Genomic DNA, 21,242 nt, shown 5'->3' with positions numbered 1-21,242 from the left:
CAGCACGAGACCCCCAAGGTCGGATGGATCCCCAAACAGAACCCGCCCAAGCTCTATCCGGCACAAAAAGGGGAACCAGGAGTCCAAAAACAAAGTTCCAACAGTGCTAAGGGGGGAGCTGAAAAGCCTTAACACTTACCAGAGACTGAGGAAAACTGGGGTAGCAAGAGGGGATCCTATTCTGATATATAAGTTTGATCTCAGTCTCCACCTGCTGGTAGCAGTGAGGCATTTGTAAGGACTATACCAGTCTACCAAGCGATACAGAAGTGAACCACTTATATGTTTTGAACTGAGACCTTGTTTTTATACCTCAGCAGCAACCTTTGGACCTGATATGCTGCTGCTCTGCAAAGGCAACCCTATTTGACCCGAGAGCCTGCTTTTCCTGCCAGGGAACCACACTTGTTCTGAAACCATGCTTTTGCACAATAAGTTTTATGCAGTACTTTATGTATACTTGCTCAGTTACAGTTATAGCACTGTTTCTTTATTCTTACTCTCATTCTTAGATCTGTTTTGCTTGTGGACTTGGGAGTATGGAGAGTTTCCAGTGTCAGTTCTGTCATCTTGATGTCTGCTTCACAGCTGCTGCCTCAGCTTCCTGAGGTTGTGGGATCGATCCCAGCGCTGCTCCTTATGACCCTGGGCAAGTCACTTAAAAATATTTTTGCTGCCAAAATGTGAGGGGTACGCCATTAATAATCAACATATGGATGTCCTAGGGGTTTTCTGGGAAACAGCTAAAGATGTAATGGGAGGGGAATTTATATATGAAATTTAGAAGAAAGAAATTGAAACAGGCTAGATTAAAAATGACAAAGGAATTGATGACAACTACCAGGGAACAATTCTTAAACATTTAGAATGCATTTAATGAGTTCCTACATCAAAGACACAAAGGCCCTGATTCTATAAGTTAGACACCTAGATCGGAGATGTGTAGGGATGATTAAGCATGCCCAAGGCGGGGTGTGGGTGTGGTTTCTCCCGGAAGCGGCCTACGCATCTCTGTAGGCACGAGACAGATGCCTTAAATGTAGGCAAGCAAAATGCTGGCCTAAAATTCAGGAGTCTATTCAGCAATGTAGACAGGATTCTCTTTAGGACACTAATGCATGACTGACATGCAGAGATCGGCATCCTAAAGAAAATCAGGCCCAAAAGGTAAAACAACAGTTACACAGTGCATGATTAGAGTCCCATTTTTCAAGCTAACTTCTTTGCCTTCTGCAATCAGTAACAGTGTGAAAAGGAAGGGGAAAGGGACTTATATACCACCTTTTTATGGCTATACTTTCTAAGTGGTTTACATATATACAGGTACTTATTTTGTACCTGGGCAACGGAGGATTTTATCATCTTTATTGAATCGAGTACAAAAATGCAGTTCAACATTTTCTAAGATAACAATATTCCAGCAGAAAACAGAGCACAGCAAATGCACATTTTACAAATATTTTGTGACCCCCCTCCCTCATCTAATAACTTCATGATAACACAAAAGGCTCTTGCTGCCTGTTCACTGATCTGCAGACACTGTCTCCTTACTGCTTCTGTTATACATCAGTCTCTTTTCCCATTTCAGCAGATTAAGGAATCATGTAACCATCGCCACAAATCACACTACCTGCACTTCCTTATCACACACCCTCCTTGCTATCATTTCAGCTGCAGACCTCATCCTCATAGGCAATAGCAATCCCGCGCCTTCCCTCCACAGCCTTTGTCACAGGGGTCTCTCCAAGCCGACGCTCCAAACCCTTCCAACTTCGGGAGTCCAAGGAGGAGGCTAAAGGAGGAAAGATGAGAATGGAAGAGATAAGGGTCAGGGTGGAGAAAGACACTGCTTTATAATCACAAAGACTCTACAGGAAGAGCGTCTCTGACACAAGGTGGTTATTTCAGCACCTGCACTGTGCAGGAGAAGCGGTGTGCAATAATGGAAGGATTAGTGAATAAAGACAAGAATGAGTCACACAAAAGTTCATCACTGAATATACCCAGCCTCTCCCAGCAGGAACACTGGGAACTTCAGAAGATCACAACTCCTCAACTTTCCAGAAGAGGAGAATGGCACTGGAACACAGCTGGCTGGGAGCTCTCAATCCTTTTCCGAGCATGGTGCAGAAGTGATCCCAGCTTCTCCTTGCAGAAGGCACAAGTCTTCATATCCCTGGCTGTAGGGAGTCTGGCAGCTAGTAGCCTCTCTCAGGAGGCAGCACTGTACACACAACTATGGAGGCTGGATGAATTGGCAGCATTTGTAAACCAGCCCTACCTAGCAGGGATGAGCCTGGCTCTCAAGCCTAGTACTTTTAAAATAGTTCTTACCAGCAGCTCCTCTCTCGGCCAGCGTTCTGTTGCTCCTTTGTGCCAGCAAGGTACAAGCAGGATCCTCTATAGTCCGTGTCTGAGAGATGTGAGCCAAACGCAGCTCCCCCGTGATTAAAGAGACATCAGGAACTTCCCTATCTGTGGCATCTCCAATGGAAAATTCTACATGAGAGCATCCACCTGCAAAAGGATCACAAGGTTAAAAAGTATTAGCTACCTCTACTCAGAACTCCTTTGCCCTCTATTATCTCAAATGTCCACCTTCCCCACCTGCTAGGACTGCAAGTTTATCCGATTGGCTAGTGCTCTTACACATGTGCCTTCAGTGCTAGCTTTTCCCATTCTCTCTCTGCACTCCCAAGTTCTCCTGGCACGATGCACTGTAGGCAGTGGTGTAGGAGCACACCCTATGGAGAGGTTTATACCGTCTGCAGCCTCAGCTTCTTCCAGCAAAAGGTAATCTAAAGGATGCCCTACGAATGCACTGGAGTCAATCACCTGGCAGCAAGTCCCTGTAGTCGGTCACATATTGGCAGGTCCACTCCCATGCTGTATTGCAAGCCATGTCCATTTCATAGGGTGTGACCACAGGCCGATAGAAATCACTGGAGTCCAGCAGGGAGTTCTCAGGACAGGCCACCAGCACAAAAATGTCCACCTCCAGGAAGTTGGCCAGTTTAGCTGTGCTCAGTTTGCCCATGACAAAGGTATAGCTCTTCTTTCCCGCTCTGCAAATCCTGTCCCTCAAGTGCTGAATTACAGAAAGGTAATCAGCCACACCCAGAGTGCCCACTAGAATGCCCACAACTTTGGCATCACGTGCCCGTTCTATCAAGTAGAAGCGTTTCATGAGGGCCCTGTTCACACTCAGAGTCTCATGCCTCCCCTTCCCTGTATGAGGGTTGAAGGTGGAAAAGGCACACTGGTTCCAGGTCATCATGAAGTTGGTCAGGGTGGGGCTTTCTCCCCCAATGTAGAACATGCCATAAGCCCCTATCCCTAAACGTCCATCAATAGCAAACCGGCGCCCAAATTTCACCACTTCCACCTCATCAGAAGTCACACGGGAGTTGCTGTCACCAGCCCTGGAGATGCAGGTTGACGTGCCATGGAGGGTGATGGTGGAGAAGGAAACGTGGGGATAGTCTGGCTGCAGCAAGGATTCCAGCATGCCTGTTGAGAAAGAAAACGTTATGGTTCATTAACAATCTAACACCTGCAGTCCTTCTGGTTGAACTCCAAGATTCAAATTGGCGAGTCTAAGATCCTCTGGAAACATTGGCGGCAGGCACGCAGGTAGGCATACATACATTAGATGATGTGCTATCTTAAGGCGAAAAAAAGAAGAACAAAATTAGTTGCCATTAAAGATGAGAATGGTGTCAATTATACCTTTTGGTGGAGTTCAGTATGTTATATGTATAAGATGGAAAGAGTTCTTGCTTTACAGAATGGGAATTATGATAGGTTTAGAAAGATATGGGGGCCATTGATTGAATATTCAAATGATTAGACACCTTTAAATACTTGAAATTTTATAATAAGAAGGGATATAATACATATATGAATGAATTTTATTGATATAGGGAGGGATGGGAGGATGGGATGGGGGGTAATTTAAAGTATTTAAGATTTATGGTTAAGAATGTACAAGTGATTTTGTATAGTATAAGTTATCATATTGTATACTTGTTAATTGAAGTGAAAATGAATAAAGAATTAAAAAAAAAAAAGATGAGAATGGTGTAGTTTATACTCAAATTGAACAGATTTTGAAACAATTTAATTTTATAAAGCTCTTTATTCTTCTGAGACTTATTTAGATAAAAGGAAGGATGGTTTAGAATTTTTGAAATTATTAGAGGGTCCAAAGATTCCTGAACATATAAAATGAAGTTTAGAAAAGCCAATATCCTTAAAAGAATTAGGAATAGCTTTGAAGTCCCTTAGAGTTGGATCCGCTCCAGGTGGAGATGGTTATACGGTAGAGTTCTATAAGTTATTTCAAAATATCATATTGCCCTATTTATTAAATTTATATCAGACTCAACTAAATAAGGGTTGTATCACAGGCACTATGGCGGAGTCCTTAACTATAGTTTTGCCTAAGCCAAATAAAGATCCCACTTTGGTTTCAAATTATAGGCCTATTTCTTTGATTAATGTAGATGGTAAAATTTTAGCTAAGACATTAGCTATAAGATTGGCTAAAGCTCTCCCTTTCATTATAGGTATGCATCAAATAGGATTCGTTGCTCAAAGACATTCTTCTCATAACACTAGACTGGCATTCCATATGATGTATTTGACAAAAGATATCAATGATCCTGCCTTTTCTGTTTCTTTGGATGCAGAGAAAGCCTTTGATCGAGTGGAATGGACCTTCATGTATCAGGCAATGGAATGGTTTGGTATAGGTTCAGGATTTATACAAATGATACAAGCGTTGTATAGCTCCCCTGTTGCTAGATTGTATATTAACACTTTTTCAGAACGTTTTACTCTGCAGAGGGGGGTTAGACAAGGTTGTTCCTTATTTCCTTTGCTTTTTAACCTTTTGGAACCTTTATTGTTAGCTATTCAACAGGTAAAGGAGATACAGGGCATTCTGTGTTCAGATAGAGAATATAAGGTTTCAGCATATGCGGATGATATATTGCTTTATTTGAGAAATCCGGAATCAACCATTCCATGTTTGCTTGAATTGATAGAGAAATTTGGAAAATTTTCAGGTTACAAGATAAATTGGAATAAATCGGAAGTTCTCTCATTAAATATACATTGTACAAAAGGTTTATTTGATCCATTTTCTTTTATTTGGAAGGAAGATGGTTTAAAATACTTAGGAATTTGGATTGCAAAATCAGTGGATGAGACTATGAAAATTAATGAGAAAAATTTATTACAGAAGGTAACAGAAATATGTGAGCAATGGAATCCTTTGCATTTATCTTGGTGGGGGAGAGTACAAACTGTAAAAATGATGATTTTGCCTGTAGTTTGTTACCAAATGGGAATGATACCAATTTTCTTTCAGGGGTCTTTTTATAAAAAGTTGAATAGGGTTTTAACAAAATTTATTTGGCTAGGTAAAATTCCTAGAATTGCTTTAGTGTTTTTGCAAAGATCATTTGTGGAGGGAGGGGTAAATTTTCCAAACTTTTATAGGCATCATCAAGCCTATATTCTGCGTCAAGGTATGTACTGGATCCTCCCAGAGCCCACTGATAATATACCAGACTGGTTGTGGCTAGAATGGAGACTCATGTTTCCTTTGCGTCTTGGTCATGTTGTATAACCTTGGCATCTGGATACTAACAAGGAACACAAAATATTTGTTGATATCTGGAAAACTTTAAGGTATATAAGTAATTTAACTCCTATTCCAATAAATAAATCAACAACTCAAACGATTTGGCTAAACCCTAAGATCAAGGTCGGTGGTTTTAAAATCATCTGGAAACATTGGATGTTGGCAGGAATACATATTTTAGAAGATGTAATAAATAATGGCAAACTGTTTGAGTTCACAATTGCAACATAAATTTGGATTAAATAAATCGCAATATTTTAGATGGTTGCAATTGAAGCAGGCCATTCAGGCAGGGTTCCCTGAATGGAATAGTCTTATTAATTATCATAGCCTAAATTCTTATGTTTTCAGATGGACTCTATGGGTCACCAGGCCTCAAGGTGGTATAAATTAATAGCTGAATTTGTAAATAAAAAACCAAAATATGGTTTTAGGGATATTTGGAGCATTGAGATTAAGCACCAGATTACTGCATCTCAATGGCCACGACTTTGGTCTTGGAGGTTAAGATGTACAGTGTCGGCATCTATGAGACAAACATGGTTTTTTCTTTTGCATAGAGCTTTTGGACCCCTGTTCGCTTACAAAAATTAGATAGCTCTAGGTCTAATAGATGTTGGCACTGTCATCTTGAGGCTGGGACATTAGATCATCTATTATTCTATTGCCCATACATATCATTATTCTGGAATTCAATTTGGCCTCAAATAAATAGGATGATGGAAAATCCAGTAGCCTCGACTTATGATACTACCTTATTCGGCATAGCAATGAGAGCAAAGAGTCAAATTTCTTCAAACAATAACAAACTTTTATTTATATTGACTGGGGTAGCAGTACAACAAATTACATATAACTGGAAAAATTATGATAGGTTAAACTATAACTTCTGGTGGAATTCCGTATGCCATATACAGTGTTCTCCCCAGCGCTTTTCAGCCGGGCGCAACGCCCAGCAAATTTAGATGCCCGCCCAGCTGTCATCTGCCGAATCCTGCTGCCACCACTGCTTAACGCGCAGCCTGAAGAGCCGCCGAAAGACCCGCCGGACTTTAAACAAAAAAAACCCCCAGCAAGCGACTCAAACCCGGTTTCCCTCCAAAACCGGAAGTTACGTCGGGGGGGGGGGGAGGGTAGAGAAGAGAAGCCGGCACGGACCATTAGAGCCCCGGAGCATGCGGGAGATAGGCCAGCCATGGAGGGAAGCTTACTTGCTCTTGCTTACTTCAGGCCTATCTCGCTGCCGGGTCCTGCCTACTTTCTGTTTCCGCGAAGGCAGGACCCGGCAACGAGAAAGGCCCGAAGTAAGCAAAATCAGTAAGTTGTAAGCTTCCCTCTGACGCTGCCCTTTGGGAGATAGGTCAGCGACCAAGGGAAACTTGCAACTTGCCTTTGTCTGTAGCGAATCTGCCGGGTGTGTGAGACGGGGGGGGGGGGAATGAGAGGAGAAATGCTGCTGTACCCAATGGGGGGAGGGGGAAGAGAAATACTGCTGCACCCAATTGGGGAGAGAGAGGGAAGGAGGGAGAAGGAAGATCAGGAAAAGGAGGAAAGAGATGCAAAGACCATGGGAGGGAGGGAAAGGAGATACCATACCATGGAGTGGAAGAGAGAGATGTCAGGGCATATGGGGGGGGCGGGAAGCAGGGCAGATTAAAGGATAGGCCCAGTAGGCACAGGCTTAGGGCCCGAAATGGTCAGAGGGGGCCCGCCAGTGCTGTGCTTTGGGGCCTCACCCTTGCTGGATTCGCTGGCAGCAGCAGCTGCCTCATCATCATCCCGGGCGCCCCCCAACCCGATCCGACCCTCCTATCTCTCTCTCCTTCCCTCATCAGTGACATGCCAGAGGGAATCACGGCAGGAGAAAGCCCTGAAGCAGCCTGCTTAGAGTAGAGCAGTGCTGTTTAGAGTCTCGTGATGGGAGGGAGGGAGGGAGAGATAGGAGGGTCGTGGGGGGGAGAGTAGCAGTCTGCCCCGGGTGCTTGGCCTGGCGTCATGAACTTCATCGGCTAGCAACAGCATTTACAATTCTCTGCTGTTGCCAGCTTCAGGCCTTCCTCTCTGCCGGGTCCTACCTACTTCTGTTTCCATGAAGGCAGGACCCGACAGAGAAGAAGGCCCTAAGCTGGCAACAGCAGCAAATTGTGAATGCTAGTTCATGACGCCAGGTCTTGGGTGACAGAAGGATGAAAGGGAGCAGAGGGGGAGAGACTTGCTGCAACCAACTGGAGGGAGAAAGAAGATGAGGGAGGGAATGAAACGAGATGCCAGGGATTGGAGGGAAGGGAGGGAGGAAGAGATGCCAGGGCATGGAGGGAAGTAGGAAAGTATGTCAGACCAAGGGAAAAGGAAGGGGGAAAGGAAGGAGGAGATGTCAGAGCATGGAGGGGGAGAGAGAGATGGAAGAAAAGGAAAGGAGTGAGATGCCAGAGAATCAGGGAAGGGAAGATACCAGACTTTGGGGTGCGAAGGAAAGAAAGGAGAAGAGAGAGATGCCAGAGCATAGGGGACGGGGTGGTGACAGAGAGAGAAAAATGGAGAGGTGGCAGAGCTGAAATCAATCATGTACAAAGGAGAAGAGAAGGGGCACAGGATAGACAGTTTATTGAAGGAGCATAAAAAGAGGGAAGATGCCATATGGAACGGGGAGAGGGCGGACAATGGATGGAAGGGGCTTTTGCTGCATGGAAGACAGAGTGGAGAGATGCTGGCTAGAAAGAAGAGTGAAGACAAGATGATTAAAGCAGAAACGACAAAAGGTAGAAAAATTTTTTTTTGTTGCTTTACGTAGAATCAAGTAGTAGTGTATCTATTGATTAAAGTTTATAAATAGGAAATGGAAATAAGGCAGTTTTTGGGGGACTAAACCCCTTTCCTCAGGACAGGATACTATAACAGCAGGGGTGGCCAAATGGTTGAGCGCGATTGACCAGTAGATCGCAAAGGCAATGTGAGTCGATCGCGTTGCCTTGGCAATCTTTTTCTTCCTGCCTCCCTGAGCCAGGCCAGGCATGTAGAAGAGCTGGACTCACAAGACTTCACTTCCGACGTCAATTCTGACGTCAGAGAGGAAGTTCTGGGCCAGCCAATCGCTGCCTGGCTGGCCTGGAACTTCCTCTCCAACGTTAGAATTGACATCAGAGGTGAAGTCTTGCGAGTCCGGCGCTTGCACATTCCTGGCCTGGCTCGTGGAAGCAGGGAGAAATCGGCATGGTGGCTTAGGGGGTAGGGAAAGAATCAGGGAAGTGGAGAAATTGGCGTGATGGCTTGGGGGGGCAGGGGGAGAGAGAAAGAAAGACAGAAAGAAAAGGAGAGGGGCAGAAAGAAAAAAATATTGGATTTATAGTCAGAAGAAGGAAGTGCAAACAGAGGCTCATGAAATCACCAGACAAAAAGGTAAGAAAAATGATTTTATTTTAAATTTAGTGATCAAAATGTGTCTGAATTTATATCTGCTGTCTATATTTTGCACTATGGCCCCCTTTTACTAAACCGCAATAGCGTTTTTTAGCGAAGGGAGCCTATGAGCATCAAGAGCAGCACAGGGCATTCAGTGCATCTCCCTGATCTAAAAACCGCTATTGCGATTTAGTAAAAAGGGAGGGGGTATATTTGTCTAATTTTGTATAGTTGCTCCTGAGGTGACATTGCATAGAATCGTCTGCCTTGACCTCTTTGAAAACCCGCGGAATATAAATGATAATTAACATTTTCTCTGCTTACAGTGTGCTTTGTATTTTTTAAAAAATTTTATTGTTGGTAGATCATTTTGACTTGGTCATTTTAAAAGTAGCTCGCAAGCCCAAAAAGTGTGGGCACCCCTGCTGTAGAGCCATTTCTTATATGACTGGATGAGCTATATTTATCTTTTTTTTTTAAGTTGTTTAAATTCATGCAGAAATAAATGGCTAGACTGAACCTAATGACTTCATTAACACCTGTCCCTTTTTAAAATCTCTATACCATTTGAAAAAGGGCAAATACTTCTTAAATTTAGTAAAAATATTCTGGCACAAGTGTCAAACCTTAAAAAAGGAAGTCATATTGAGCATTAGAAAATAATAATAATTAACTAATAAAAATAGTACACATTTAGGGCTCCTTTTACTAAGTTACAATAGTGGTTTTAGCATGCGCTTAGCGCGCGTAGGAATTGCCACGCGCGCTAGATGCTAACGCCAGCATTGAGCTGGTGTTAGTTTTCCCACGTAGCGCAGGGGTTTGCGTGCGCTAAAAGCACAGTTACTTACCGTAACAGGTGTTATCCAGGGACAGCAGGCAGATATTCTTGACTGATGGGTGACGGCACCGACCGAGCCCCGGTATGGACAATTTTAGAGTGATTGCACTCTAAGAACTTGGAAAGTTCTAGTAGGCTGCACCGCGCACACGTGAGTGCCTTCCCGCCCGACAGAGGCGCGCGGTCCCCAGTTAGGATAAGCCAGCTAAGCAGCCAACCCGGGGAGGTGGGTGGGATGCAAGAATATCTGCCTGCTGTCCCTGGATAACACCTGTTACGGTAAGTAACTGTGCTTTATCCCAGGACAAGCAGGCAGCATATTCTTGACTGATGGGTGACCTCCAAGCTAACAAAAAGAGGGATGGTGGGAAGGTTGGCCATTAGGAAAACAAATTTTGCAAAACAGATTGGCCGAAGTGTCCATCCCGTCTGGGGAAAGCATCCAGACAATAATGAGATGTAAAAGTATGAACTGAGGACCAAGTAGCAGCCTTGCAGATTTCCTCAATAGGCGTGGAGCGGAGGAAAGCCACAGATACTGCCATAGCTCGAACTCTATGGGCCGTGACAGAACCTTCCAGTGTCAGTCCGGTCTGAGCATAACAGAAAGAAATGCACGCTGCCAGCCAATTAGACAACGTACGTTTAGAAACAGGACGTCCCAATTTATTTGGATCAAAGGACAGAAAGAGTTGGGGAGCTGATCTGTGGGGCTTAGTACGCTCTAAATAGTAAGCCAGAGCCCGCTTACAGTCCAAAGTATGCAGAGCTTGTTCTCCAGAATGAGAGTGAGGTTTCGGAAAGAAGACAGGCAGAACAATGGATTGGTTGAGATGGAATTCCGAGACAACCTTAGGGAGAAACTTTGGATGTGTACGCAGAACCACCTTGTCATGATGAAAGACTGTAAAAGGTGGATCAGCAACTAGTGCATGTAGCTCACTGACCCTCCTGGCAGAGGTAAGAGCAATAAGGAAAAGTACCTTCCAAGTGAGAAACTTGAAAGGAGCGGTAGCCAAAGGTTCAAAAGGAGGCTTCATTAAGGCAGAAAGAACCACATTGAGATCCCAGATTACCGGAGGGGCTTTGAGAGGTGGTTTCACATTGAAAAGACCCCGCATGAATCTGGACACCAAGGGATGAGCCGAGAGAAGTTTTCCATGAACTGGCTCATGAAAAGCAGCAATAGCACTGAAGTGGACTCTGATGGAAGTAGACTTGAGGCCAGAGTCAGACAAAGAAAGAAGATAATCCAATAAGGTCTCCACTGCAAGGGAAGTGGGATCATGATGATGAAGAAGACACCAGGAAGAAAACCGTGTCCACTTCTGATGGTAACATTGCAGAGTGGCCGGTTTCCTGGAGGCATCCAGAATGGAACGAACGGGCTGAGACAAAAGAGTATCATGAGAAGTCAGCCCGAGAGAAACCAAGCTGTCAGGTGCAGAGACGGAAGGTTGGGATGCAAAAGGGTCTCCTGATGTTGCGTAAGCAGAGAAGGAAACAGTGGAAGAAGGAAAGGCTCCCTGGAACTGAGTTGAAGTAGAAGGGAGAACCAATGTTGCCTGGGCCACCGTGGAGCAATCAGAATCATGGTGGCTCGTTCCCTCTTGAGCTTGAACAAGGTTCGTAACATGAGAGGCAGAGGAGGGAAAGCGTAAAGGAACAGATTGGACCAATCGAGGAGAAATGCATCCGCTGCCAGACGGTGAGGGGAGTAGAGTCTGGAGCAGAATAGGGGCAGCTGGTGATTGTGAGGAGCTGCAAAGAGGTCTATCTGAGGAGTGCCCCACTGAGCGAAGATGGACTGAAGAGTTAAAGGATCGAGTGTCCACTCGTGAGGCTGGAGAATTCTGCTGAGCTTGTCCGCTAAGGAATTCTGTTCTCCCTGAATGTAGATAGCTTTCAGGAATAGTTGGTGATCTGTGGCCTAAGCCCAAATCTTCTGGGCTTCCTGGCACAAGAGGCGAGAGCCTGTCCCACCCTGCTTGTTGATGTAGTACATCGCAACTTGATTGTCTGTGCACAGCAGGAGGACCTGAGGAAAGAGAAGATGTTGGAAGGCCTTGAGGGCATAAAACATCGCTCTGAGTTCCAGGAAATTGATGTGATGTTTCATTTCCTGGGCTGTCCAAAGTCCTTGAGTTTGGAATTCGTTCAAATGAGCTCCCCAGGCATAAGGGGAGGCGTCGGTGGTGATGACAAGTTGATGAGGAGGTAGATGAAACAGAAGACCTCTGGAAAGATTTGAGGATATCAACCACCATTGTAGAGACTGACGAAGAGATGATGTCACAGATATGTGTCGTGAGCAAGGATCCGTCGCTTGGGAACACTGGGTAGCTAGGGTCCATTGAGGAGTGCGCAGGTGAAGACGTGCGAGGGGTGTGACATGAACTGTGGAGGCCATGTGACCCAAGAGTATCATCATTTGCTTGGCAGAGATGGAACGTTGTGGAAGCACCTGCTGACATAGAGATTGAAGAGTTTGAAGACGGTTGGACGGCAGGAATGCTCTCATGAGGACTGTGTCCAGCACCGCTCCAATGAATTGAAGTCTCTGAGTGGGGATGAGATGAGATTTGGGTAGATTGATCTCGAACCCCAGAAGCTGTAGAAACAGGATGGTTTGGTTGGTGGCCAGGAGCACTGTTTGAGATGAATTGGCCTTGATTAACCAATCGTCCACATAAGGAAAGACTTGAAGGTGGTGAGAGCATAGAAAGGCAGCCACCACAATCAGACATTTGGTGAACACTCTTGGAGAGGAGGCAAGACCGAAGGGCAGCACCTTGTATTGGTAATGACAATGATTGATCATGAAGCGGAGGTACTGTCTGGAGGCCAGATTGACCGGAATGTGAGTGTATGCCTCTTTGAGATCGAGGGAACATAGCCAGTAGCTTTGATGGAGAAGAGGATAAAGAGTTGCCAGAGAAAGCATCTTGAATTTCTCCTTGACCAAGCATTTGTTGAGATCGCGAAGATCTAAGATGGGTCTGAGATCCCCTGTTTTTTTGGGGACCAGAAAATAACGGGAGAAGAATCCCTGCCCCTTCTGATCTATAGGAACTTCCTCTATGGCGTTCAGGAGGAGGAGGGATTGAACCTCCTGAAGAAGGAGAGAAGACTGAGAGGTGTTCAAAGCAGACTCTCTTGGCAGACTTTGTGCAGGACGTGTCTGAAAGTTGAGAGAGTAGCCGTGGCGGATGATGTTGAGGACCCACTGATCCGATGTGATGTTCTCCCAACGGCTGGTGAAACAAGACAGATGTCCTCCTATGGGTCGAGGGAGATTGGCAGATGGTGGAATACTGGCTATGCTTTGGAGAACCACATCAAAAGGGTTGAGTAGACTTTTGTGGTGGAGGAGGCTTCACCTGTTGCTGCTGGGCTGGCCGAGGTGGTTGTCGCTGTTGCTGACGTCTAGGCTGTTGAGTAGCCGGTGGCAAGGGACGGGCAGCATAGCGGCGTTGGTAGGCAGATTGTTGGCGAAAAGGCCGAGCAGGTGGAGTCTTTTTCTTAGTCTTCAGGAGAGTATCCCACCGAGTCTCATGGGCAGACAGCTTTTGTGTAGTGGAATCCATGGACTCTCCGAAGAGCTCATCACCCAAGCAGGGAGCATTTGCTAGGCGGTCCTGATGATTTACATTGAGCTCTGAGACTCTGAGCCATGCCAACCGACGCATGGCAACAGACATAGCCGTGGCCCTAGAAGTCAATTCAAAAGTGTCATAAATTGACCGAACTAGGAACTTGCGTAACTGGAGAAGGGTGGAAGAACAGGCATGAAATGCAGATTTCTTGCGGTCAGGGAGGTACTTTTCAAAAGCAGCCATGTTTTGAATGAGGTGCTTTAAATAAAATGAAAAATGAAAAGCGTAGTTCCCTGACCTATTGGCTAACATGGCATTCTGATATAAACATTTGCCAAATTTGTCCATGGCTTTTCCTTCTCTGTCAGGAGGGACTGAGGCATACACACTAGCTCCCGCTGATTTCTTAAGGGTGGATTCTACCAAAAGAGACTCATGCGGGAGCTGAGGTTTGTCAAAACCAGGAATAGGTATAACCTTGTATAAGGAATCCAATTTACGAGGAGCTCCTGGTACAGTCAGGGGAGTCTCTAAATTTTTATAGAAAGTCTCTCGTAAGATGTCATGGAGAGGGAGTTTGAGAAATTCCCTTGGAGGCTGGTCAAAGTCCAGAGCATCAAGGAATGCCTTGGATTTCTTCGATTCAGCCTCCAAGGGAATAGAAAGAGATTCACACATCTCTTTTAAGAAAGAAGTAAAAGATGTGGAATCATGTTTAGAAGAGGGATCAACAACAAGTTGACTCTTCATCAGAGGAACACTCACCTTCAGACAGAAAGGGCTCTTCAGAATCACCCCATAAATCAGGGTCCCGAATCTGAGAGCCACGATCTCGAGACTCCGGCGTGGAGGGTTCCAGGTGTCGGGTTTTGCGCGCCGACTTACCCAACCTCATAGATACGGTACCAGGAGACGTGACCTGCTGTGTTGGTACCGAGGTCTGCACCGCCTGGTGATGAGCTCTCGGTTCCGGTGCTAAGATTGGCATCGAAGTCGAGGAGGTAGTGTGACCCGGTACCGACAAAGTGGATGCCGATAAAAGAGGGCGCTCCACTGTCGGTACCGGTGGCTCAGACCGGACCGGGACTGGAAGGCTCGGTGTCAAAAGTGCGGGAAGGAGTTGTTGCAACTGCTCCTTAAGTTGCACTTGCAGGACAGCAGCAATTCGCTCGTCCAGCGAAGGCACCGGTACCGCTTTTTTCTTCTGCGGTACCTGTGGTGCCGCTCTACGCTCCGAGGATGAAGACCCCGATGTCGAGGGGCTCACCTCAATAGGAGCGGAGCGCTTCCGTGGACGCCTCGAGGTCGGCAGGACTGGACTCGCTGCTACTGAGACCGGAGGACGCTCCAACGGGGAAAGCTTCTTAGCCGGCTTACCTGTAGGGTGCGACGCCGGCGCGGTATCGACGAAGTAGGTGCCGACTGAGATGGGGCCGATGTCGGTGCCGGTGCTGCGGAATCAGACATCTCGGCGCCGAATAACAACCGCTGTTGGATCTGGCGATTTTTTAGAGTTCTCTTCTTTAAAGTCGCACAGCGGGTGCAGGTGGACGCTCGATGGTCAGGACCAAGACACTGCAGACACCAGTTGTGCGGGTCTGTCAGTGAAATTGGTCGAGCGCACCGCTGGCACTTTTTAAACCCGGGTTGAGGGGGCATGAAAGTGAAAACGGCTTCTGCCAAATCGAAGGCCGAGGCCTCGATGATGGCAACAGGCCCCGCCGGGGCGAAGCGAAAGAAATGAAGAAAAAAACGAAAGTTTTTTTTTTTTTAAACTAAAGAAAAGAAGAGAAATAAAGAAAACTTTATTTCCAAAAGGGGTTTACGCGAGCGGGAAGATTACAAAAAACTCTTTCAACGGCCGTTGAAAGAAACGCGTCTTCTTAGCTCCGCGGAAACTAAGAAACTGGGGACCGCGCGCCTCTGTCGGGCGGGAAGGCGCGTGCGCGGTGCGGCCTACTAGAACTTTCCAAGTTCTTAGAGTGCAATCACTCTAAAATTGTCCGTACCGGGGCTCCGTCGGTGCCGTCACCCATCAGTCAAGAATATGCTGCCTGCTTGTCCTGGGATAAAATGCTAGCGCACCTTAGTAAAAGAGGGGGTTAATTTTCCCCACCACCAAATTTCCTCATCCCACCCCACCCAGCTACTTTTTCATGCCACCCAGCTGGAAAACATTTCTGGGTAGAACACTGCATATATATAAAATAGAGCATGCATTAGCAACACAAAGAGGTTATTTTGGCAAGTTTCAGAAGATCTGGGGACCATTAGCAGATTTCTGTAATGAATGAAATCTTTTTCCCATAATAAAAATCTTAATAAGAAGGGAGGGGGCGGGTTTCATTTTATTTAATTTATCTCATAAAATATTTGTCATTATTTTTATTATAATTGTTATGTGTATTGGGAGGGGAGGGAAAAGGAGAAATTAGGTTCTTACCTGCTAATTTACTTTCTTTTAGCTTCTCCAGACCAGTAGAGGTTAACTTTACGAATGGGTATATATCTAATCATGACCAGCAGGTGGAGACTGAAAACAAAACTTTGGGACAGTATATCCTAGCCCCTCCTCTCTATTTCCCTCAGTCTGCCGAATAGCCAAGCAGAACCAAGAACTGGAAAACAACAGAGAGAAAAAACAATACTCCGAAAGGAGTAACAAATAACAAACCCAAAATGCTGTTGGAAAATGCAGAGGAGAAATTCCCGAAGGAAGAATGTCCCCACAGCTCGCCAGCTAAGCCAGCCGAGCCACAGCCGCTGTTCTTCAATTCTCCCCGGCCCTAGAAAAATACTAGAACCCGCAGCAAAAACCAAAAACTGCCCGCGCAACAGCCCCAACAACAACAACAACAGACAGGGTGGGGACCTCTACTGGTCTGGAGAAGCTAAAAGAAAGTAAATTAGCAGGTAAGAACCTAATTTCTCCTTCTTTAGCACTCTCCAGACCAGTAGAGGTTAACTTTACGAATGGGACGTACCAAAGCAGTCCCTCTCACGGGCGGGACCCCCGAAGGGCCGATACCAGTACACGCTCACCGAACACCGCGTCCCGACGCGCCTGCACATCAACCCGATAATGACGAACAAAGGAATGCAAGGAGGACCAAACCGCAGCCTTACAAATATCCACAGGAGGCACGAGCGACGACTCAGCCCAAGAAGCCGCCTGACCCCGAGTGGAATGAGCCTTGAGAAACTCCGGAACAGGCTGCTGTTTCAGAAGATAAGCGGAAGCAATCGTCTCCTTGATCCAGCGCGCAATAGTAGCCTTAGAAGCGCCAGCTCCCCGACGAGGACCCGCCAGGAGGACAAAGAGATGATCGGACTTCCGGAATTCCTGGGTCCGCTGCACATAAGAGCGAAGGACCCGACCGACATCCAACTTGCGCAGCTGCCGTTGCTCAGAAGAGCCCTCCCGACCACCCAAGACCGGGAGAACCACCGATTGATTGACATGAAAAGGAGAAACAACCTTAGGCAGAAAGGAAGGAACAGGCCGCAAGACGACCCGCTCCCTAGAAAACTCCAAGAAGGGAGTCCTACAAGAGAAAGCCTGCAGCTCAGAAACACGCCTAGCAGAAGTAATGGCCACCAAAAAGACCGCCTTCAAAGTAAGGTCCTTCAAAGAACAGTCATCCAACGGCTCGAAAGGCGGACGCACCAAAACAGAGAGCACCAGATTAAGATCCCAAGAGGGAACCGAGGGCCGTAGGGGAGGCCTAAGCAACTTGGCCGCCCGCAAAAACCGAATCACATCAGGAAGAGCCGATAAACGCTGACCTGACACCAACCCTCGAAAAGCCGACAGGGCCGCAAGATGAACCCGGAGAGAAGACCAAGCCAGGCCTCTATCCAGGCCATCCTGCAAGAACTCCAGAATGTTAGGCAGAGAAGCGCGAAAAGAGGTCACTCCCCGCGCCCGACACCATTCCTCAAAGAGACGCCAAACCCGCACATAAGCCCGAGAGGTAGAAAACCTCCGGGACCCCAACAGTGTAGAGATCACCTTGTCTGAATATCCCTTCTTGCTAAGGCGACCCCTTTCAAGAGCCACGCCGTAAGACAGAAGGGAGACGGGTCGAACATGGGAATGGGACCCTGCATCAGAAGGTCGTCCGTGAGAGGCAGAGGAAGAGGATCCGCTACCAGGTGCCTCACCAGATCCGCATACCACGGACGGCGAGGCCAATCCGGCGCCACCAGCACCACCAAACCCGGATGGTAAACAATGCGAAGAAGCACTCTGCCCACCAGCGGCCAAGGAGGGAACACATACAACAGCCCCTCCGTTGGCCACTGCTGGACCAGAGCATCCAGACCCTCGGCCAGACCGTCCCTGCGACGACTGAAGAAGCGGGGCACTTTGGCGTTGCCACCCGTGGCCATCAGGTCCATCAGGGGCTGCCCCCAAGCCTGCACTATCAACTGAAACGCCTCGGCGCCGAGACACCACTCTCCTGGATCTAGGAAGTGACGACTGAGGAAGTCTGCCTGAACATTTTCTACTCCGGCTATGTGAGAGGCCGAGAGGTCCAGCAGATGGGATTCCGCCCAAACCATGAGCAGAGCCGCCTCCTGCGCCACCTGAGTGCTCTTGGTACCCCCCTGACGATTGACATAAGCCACCGCCGTGGCATTGTCCGACAGCACTCTGACCGACTTGCCCCGCAACAGGGAGTGGAAAGCCAACAGCGCCAGACGGACCGCTCTGGTCTCCAACACGTTGATCGACCAGGCGGCCTCCTCCGCGGACCAGGTGCCCTGAGCTGAGTGACCCAAACACTGAGCCCCCCAACCCAGGAGACTCGCATCCGTCAGGAGCACCGTCCACTGCGGGAGATCCAGACCCACCCCCTGAACTAGGTGAGGGGTCTGGAGCCACCAACGCAGACTGCAGCGCGCCAAGCCTCGCAGGGGGACCGGAACATCCATCCCGTGCCTCTGGGGAGACCACCTCCGGAGCAGAGCATACTGGAGAGGACGCATGTGGGCCCGCGCCCACCTCACCACGTCCAGGGACGCCGCCATCGACCCCAAGACCTGGAGGAAATCTCGCGCCCGAGGACACCGGGACGCCAAAAGCAGGCGAATCTGAGATTGCAATTTGCTCACCCGGCCCTCTGGGAGGAAGACCTTCCCCAAGGAGGTGTCGAACAGCACCCCTAGGTACTCCAGACGCTGAGCCGGGACCAACCGACTCTTGGAAAGGTTGACCACCCAGCCCAGCGACCGGAGAAACTCCACCACCCGAGCAGTCACCCGGGAGCTTTCCTGCAACGACTTTGCCCGAATTAACCAGTCGTCCAGGTAGGGGTGTACCAGGATGCCTTCCGACCGCAAGGCTGCCGCGACGACCACCATCACCTTGGTGAACGTCCGAGGAGCCGTGGCCAGCCCAAAGGGAAGCGCACAGAACTGAAAGTGCCGACCCAAGATCGCAAAGCGCAGGAAACGCTGATGAGAGGCCCGAATGGGAACATGCAAGTAGGCCTCCGTCAGATCGAGAGAAGTGAGAAACTCCCCCGGCTGAACCGCCAGAATGACCGACCGCAGAGTTTCCATACGGAAAGAGGGAATCTTGAGAGCCCTGTTGACCCCTTTCAAATCGAGGATGGGCCGAAAAGTCCCCTCCTTCTTGGGCACCACAAAGTAAATGGAGTACCTGCCCGTGCCCCACTCCGGAGGGGGCACCGGAACAACTGCCCTGAGATCTAGCAAGCGCTGAAGGGTCTGGCGAAAAGCCTGCGTCTTCCCCGGAGTCTGACATGGAGAAGCGAGGAAAAAATCCGGTAGAGAGCGGGCGAACTCCAGGGCATAACCGTCCCGCACCACCTCCAGGACCCACTGATCGGACGTGATCTCGGCCCATTTGGGGAAAAAATCGCGCAGCCGGGCCCCCACCGGAACCAAAGGGGGCGCCGGCAAGGCGTCATTGTGCAGGACGGGAAGCGGGGGAACCGGCGGAGGGATTCCCTGCCCCCCGACGGGCCCCCCGAAAGGGCTGCATACGCTGGAAGAACCGACCCCGGGAAAATCCCGGAGACTGGAAAGAAGCAGCCCCACGCCCAGGGCGATACTTGCGAAAATCCCGCAAACGCCCCCGGGCCGCACCCCCCCGAGACGCCGGGCGGGCACGGTCCTCCGGCAGACGGGGAACTTTCGAGTCCGACAGAGTCTGAATCAACTTATCCAAGTCCTCTCCAAACAAAAACGACCCCCGAAAGGGAAATTTAGTAAGCTTAGCTTTGGACGCAGCATCCGCCGCCCAAGCGCGCAGCCACAACACACGCCTTGCGGCCACGCCAAAAGCCATAGACTTAGCCGAGATCCGCACCAAGTCATAGAGAGCATCTGAGAGGAATGAGGCCGCCATCTCAATCTTCGCAACCTCCTGATCCACCAGAGACCAGTCGTCAGACTCTCGATCCAAGACCCGCTCCGCCCACCGAAACACGGCGCGAGCGACCAGTCCCCCACAAATAGCCGCCTGGACCCCAAAGGCAGAGACCTGAAAATTTTGCTTAAGGAGGCCCTCCAATTTGCGCTCCTCAGGGTCTCGCAAGGCAGAACCGCCCTCAACAGGCACGGTATGCCGCTTGGAAATTGCCGAGACCACCGCATCCACGACCGGCGAAGCTAACGTAGCCCGATCCCCTTCAGGAATGGGATACAGGCGAGCCATGCTGCGCGCCAGCCGAAACGGCGTCTCCGGCGTTTTCCACTGCTCCAGGATAATATCCCGAATATCCTGATGCATAGGAAAAGAGCGGGAAACGGAACGGATCCCCCGCAACAGGGGGTCCCCCACACGCGGAGTCTCCGGCGGCGCGTCCTCAAAACGCAAGACCGAAGAAACCTGCTGAATAAGGTCAGGCAGCTCATCTTTCTGAAAAAGACGCACCACAGACGCCTCGTCACTGGAGAACGGGAAATCCGACAACCCGCCGCCAGCTTCCGTCCCCTCCAGAGAGTCCTGGAATTCCTCAGAAGGGTCCAGGTCCTCCTCCAGACCGACCCGTTCCTCAGACCACAAATTCTCGTCCCACGACACCCGCGGACGCTTGGACAAGGGAGGCGGCGGAGGGGACGTCACGCCAGACGAAAGAGGCAAAGCCGCAGGAAGCGCGGAGGAAAAACCACCCCCCGAGACCCCCTGGGCGCAACCGGGACCCCCAGCCGCCTGAAAATAGGCTCTGCATAAAGAAAAGAAAAATTCAGGAGAAAACCCCCCCGAGGGTCCCAAGGGACTCCCTGCCACAGCAGGGGACCCAGCAGAACCTTGCCCCTGCATAGTCAAAACAGGGGGAAGGTCACCTGAGGTGGAAGACAAAATGGAGGGGCCAGACAGAGAAGATGGCGTCTTTCCCGCCAAAACAGCTCCCTCCACAGCCTGCAGCGGCTGAGAGACCTGAAAAGTCTCAGCCGCTAAAACAGGCAAGCCGGCATCAGCTGTCAAAATATCAGCTGAGAGGGAATCCTCTAAAACCCGACCGTCGGCGGCTCGGGGAATCCCTCCGTGGGCGGACGGAGAAGACCGGGCTTCTCCACCGTTCCCTGCCGACTCGCGAGGCACCATCGGCGGGGAGCTCTGGGCGCCTGCAGCCGCTGCCGACGGAGCTCCTCCACCGCACCGGCCTGAACACCGCTTGCACAGGCCGGCCGCGAGTGCCTCGCGTCTGGAGCACAATGAGCACTTTTTCCCTTTAGAAGTGCTCATTGCTCCATACGCGACCTAGCTGTAAAAAAGTGC

At 48.9% G+C, this 21,242-nt stretch overlaps 1 protein-coding gene across 3 annotated transcripts in view; it reads right to left on the bottom strand.

The window, feature by feature from the left end:
• Nucleotides 1-1,348: 1,348 nt before the first annotated feature.
• Nucleotides 1,349-21,242, bottom strand: part of DPH2 (diphthamide biosynthesis 2) — a 51,375-nt gene continuing 31,481 nt past the window's right edge. For all 3 annotated transcript variants that reach the window (XM_033916258.1, XM_033916256.1, XM_033916257.1), the window contains exons 5-7: nt 2,836-3,510; nt 2,335-2,517; nt 1,349-1,792 (exon numbers count right to left, since the gene is read on the bottom strand). In XM_033916258.1, the coding sequence (XP_033772149.1) occupies nt 1,668-1,792; nt 2,335-2,517; nt 2,836-3,510 (983 nt within the window). In that variant the 3' untranslated portion in view covers nt 1,349-1,667. The remainder of the gene's footprint in view (nt 1,793-2,334; nt 2,518-2,835; nt 3,511-21,242) is intronic.

Source organism: Geotrypetes seraphini, chromosome 12 (assembly GCF_902459505.1).
Source record: "Geotrypetes seraphini chromosome 12, aGeoSer1.1, whole genome shotgun sequence".
Classification (NCBI taxonomy): domain Eukaryota; kingdom Metazoa; phylum Chordata; class Amphibia; order Gymnophiona; family Dermophiidae; genus Geotrypetes; species Geotrypetes seraphini.
The sequence above is the reverse complement of the archived record's forward strand: the minus strand, read 5'-3'. Positions and strand labels throughout refer to the sequence as shown.